Raw genomic sequence first — 3,211 nt, 5'->3', positions numbered from 1 at the left:
ATCTGTGACTCGATGCGTGCCCATCTCACAGCCGATGTGAAAAAAAACTAGTGAAACAAATGAACTGTGAGCTTGCTGCAAAATTATCCACACCACCGCCGTGCTATGAAGTCTGGGATATGTTGGGCCATAAAGGCTACACCGACCCATCCTTGAAATTTAGGGAAATTAAGGATGCATTTGAGGGCCGCATTTCGAGCAGCCTTTGAATTGGGACAGTTTTTGTCATGTCGCTGTGACGTAATCGGCTTTAAAATGCAGCCTTTAAGGCAGTGAACGTGACTAAACTATTGAGGGAAAGAAGAAAAAAAAAAAAAAAGCCACATGTTGCCATATCATTTTGTGATTGTCGACATGGTACATTTTTCCACCAATAGGAATTGAGTGTTTCTGGTTTTTTTCCCCCCCCCCCACTCACAAGCAAAGCGTGTTTGCTAGCGCTCTCCTTAGAAAACAGTTTTTATTTCTTCCCGGTGTTCTGACAAACCATCCTACTTTGGCAAAACGTCTTACCGCAAGTAGTTTATGCACATTTCTGCTGTCACAGAGGAATTCCAGCACCAATTTAAGGTTTGCCACTTCATTTTGCCCGTTGAAGTATGCGTGTAAGTAACATTCACAAAGGTAGCATGGTTTGGCACTTAATTTTACCTGTCAGAGTGTGTGTAGCTGTTATTAACAAAAGTAGGATGATTTGCCACAAAATTTTAAGCAGTTCAAGTATGCTTGTAGGTGACATTCAAAGGTAGGTTGGTTTGACAGTTAATTTTTCCGGTCAGAGTATTTTTCTAGCCAATATTCAAAAGGTAGGACAATTTGCCACCGAATTTCGTGTTGACCCAATAATGATAATTAAAAAAAATAAATAAATAAATAAAAGCAGCATGTGTAACATACACGTACTGGAAAATTTACTAGGACTCCCCTATCATGCAACTGTCTTTTTTCCATCAAACACTCAATAAAACAGCAACCTACAGGTATGTTAGCGCACTCATCCCCGACTGTCCGAGGGAGGGGTGGGGTCACACGTTGAAACAGAGGCGCAAGGCAGCCCAGGCGGGGAAATTTTGCGACTCAATTTTTATATCTGATAAGAAAACTATTCAGATAGTTATGTGGTGAATGAACTACAGTTACACTCTCAAGCACCGCATCTGAAATTCAAGCACTTTTCAAACCTTGAATTTGGTTTTTAAGAAGACAGATTAATACATTTGGACTAATGAACACTGCATCAGATGGCTCTTTTACACCACGCTTTATTATGCTACTGTTTAATGCACATTTCCCCCTTTAACTGAAATCACATAGGAAATAAGCTCCGAATTATATCTGAAACAAAAAGAAAGCAGTTACACTCAAAATAAGTTTCATTCCAAAGCCATTTCTTTACATACGTGGTACTAAACTGAGTTCCTTGCCATTATCTTACCAGTTCTGACAGTAAACTGGAGCTATGAGCTTTCCTCACATTAAGATTGCCTTCCATTTACCTGGGTGGGACATGCTCTTCTCCAGCTGCTTTAAAGAGTCTCCTGTCAGCATGTTGATCTCATCCTTAAGGCGCCGCTGGCCATCTAAAGTAAGGTGCCAAAAACATGACTTCCTCTTGCCATCTCTGCACAGCTGGTTGCAAGTTTTGCGAAAACTGCTGTTGAAGCACAAGTTGTGTCGGATAGTGTTCTTCCAGCCGTCTGGAGCTGTCTGAAAAAATGGGAAGTGTTCTCTGGGAACAGGCAGAGTCACATCAGATAGTGCAGCAGTTTTATCCAGTTCAAACATAACTTAAATGAAAAGGGACCCATCTGATGTTTTGAAAGACTTAATCATGCCTGATCAGGTGTTTCATTTAGCATGCAAGGTAAGTAACCTTGTGGGCAATTAGACAATCAAATCCTAACCTGGTGAAATTGTAAATCTGCTGGACTTTGAAGCTCCCTGTATGGCTGCTCTTGAGCGCCAAGGCAATGAGGATGCAGTAATTCACTGGTGGACGGGGCCAGCAGCCTGGTTTAAGAGGCTTATTGTCCTGAAAATTTCTCACACACACACACACACACACACACACACACACACACACACACACACACACACACACACACACCCTTTCCCTTCACTCAGCACATTTCTCTTCTATTGCATCTGGCTGCTTCTTATTCTTCAGCCCATCTCCAGTGCTAAGAAATATTAGCATATCATTGCCATAAGAAGCTTCAAACTTTACAATTAATGGGTTTTTAATGGTTCCTTGGGCCTCACTATTATGTGACTGGGCTTTTTAGCCTAATCCAGTGGGGACCATATGGGCAGCAGGCTGACTCCATACATTGGACCCAGAGGCGTATTGAAGCCGATGGGGAAGCTGAGCCAGAGTGTATTTAAATGTAGTGGAGCTCAGAGCTTTATTTAAACCCAAAGAGAGTTTATTTGTTAGAGGACCTCGGAGAGTGCGGCGAGAGTAGTCGCTCTCTTGGTTTTACAAGAACTTGTTTATTGTTCTGTAAATTTCAAGGTTTAAACGTGTACTTTAGTGAATCCAGTTTACACTTTCTTGTGACTCAGTGTCATTAAAAATTTGTACGGAACTTGCTGATTGTGTCTTTTAAAATACCGTTGAGACCACCAGCGTGGTTGTCTGTTATCCATGTTAGGGGGACTTTGTTGATTTGAAACTTCAACAGAGGAAAATAAACACTGCATTTGACACACTGACAGTGTTGTCACATTGAAACCTGCAAGGGTTTAGTTTTGAACATTATGTTTATATTCACGCATCCATCCTGCCCCAAAAAGGAAAGCGTCTGTGTTATAGGTTTGAGAGCTGCTGTCTGTTTGGACAAGGTGCTTCAAGAAAATGTGGCTCAAGTAAATACAGAAGTAGATACAGTTTATGCTTTAACTGTGAGACTAATAGGAATGAACAGAAAGAACCAGACTCAACCAGGTAGAGTTTTTCCATTTAAAAATCTGATCAGGCATACATTTTTGTTTAGAGCAGAGTATTCTTTTATGTTCCTTGTCCATTAGTTTGCTTGGCTGTTAGTTTAAATTCAAATTTCTGTGTCTTTTTAAAAGTTGTTGGTTTATGTTGTTGTTGTTGTTGTTGTTGTTGTTGTTGTTGTTTGCAGATCCTTGATTTAGTCTGCATACTCCTGCACATTCATGTCAAAATGTAGACCAGTCACACTGTGTCCTTGTTCTTTTCAGA

At 40.7% G+C, this 3,211-nt stretch overlaps 1 protein-coding gene across 3 annotated transcripts in view; it reads right to left on the bottom strand.

The window, feature by feature from the left end:
* Window positions 1-1,245: 1,245 nt before the first annotated feature.
* Window positions 1,246-3,211, bottom strand: part of foxr1 (forkhead box R1) — a 4,566-nt gene continuing 2,600 nt past the window's right edge. For 2 of the 3 annotated variants that reach the window (XM_005746704.2, XM_005746703.2), the window contains 3 exons: window positions 1,905-2,032; window positions 1,497-1,729; window positions 1,246-1,335 (listed from right to left, as the gene is read on the bottom strand). In XM_005746704.2, coding sequence (XP_005746761.1) covers window positions 1,307-1,335; window positions 1,497-1,729; window positions 1,905-2,032 — 390 coding nt within the window. In that variant the 3' untranslated portion in view covers window positions 1,246-1,306. Of the gene's footprint in view, window positions 1,336-1,496; window positions 1,730-1,904; window positions 2,033-3,211 lie in introns of those variants that run through there. The other variant, XM_005746705.2, reaches the window with a different exon arrangement.

The sequence above is a fragment of the Pundamilia nyererei genome, unplaced genomic scaffold (assembly GCF_000239375.1).
Source record: "Pundamilia nyererei isolate P.nyererei 1_Seehausen unplaced genomic scaffold, PunNye1.0 scaffold00181, whole genome shotgun sequence".
Classification (NCBI taxonomy): Eukaryota; Metazoa; Chordata; class Actinopteri; order Cichliformes; family Cichlidae; genus Pundamilia; species Pundamilia nyererei.
Note: the sequence above shows the minus strand (reverse complement) of the source record. Positions and strands in the feature narration are given on the sequence as shown.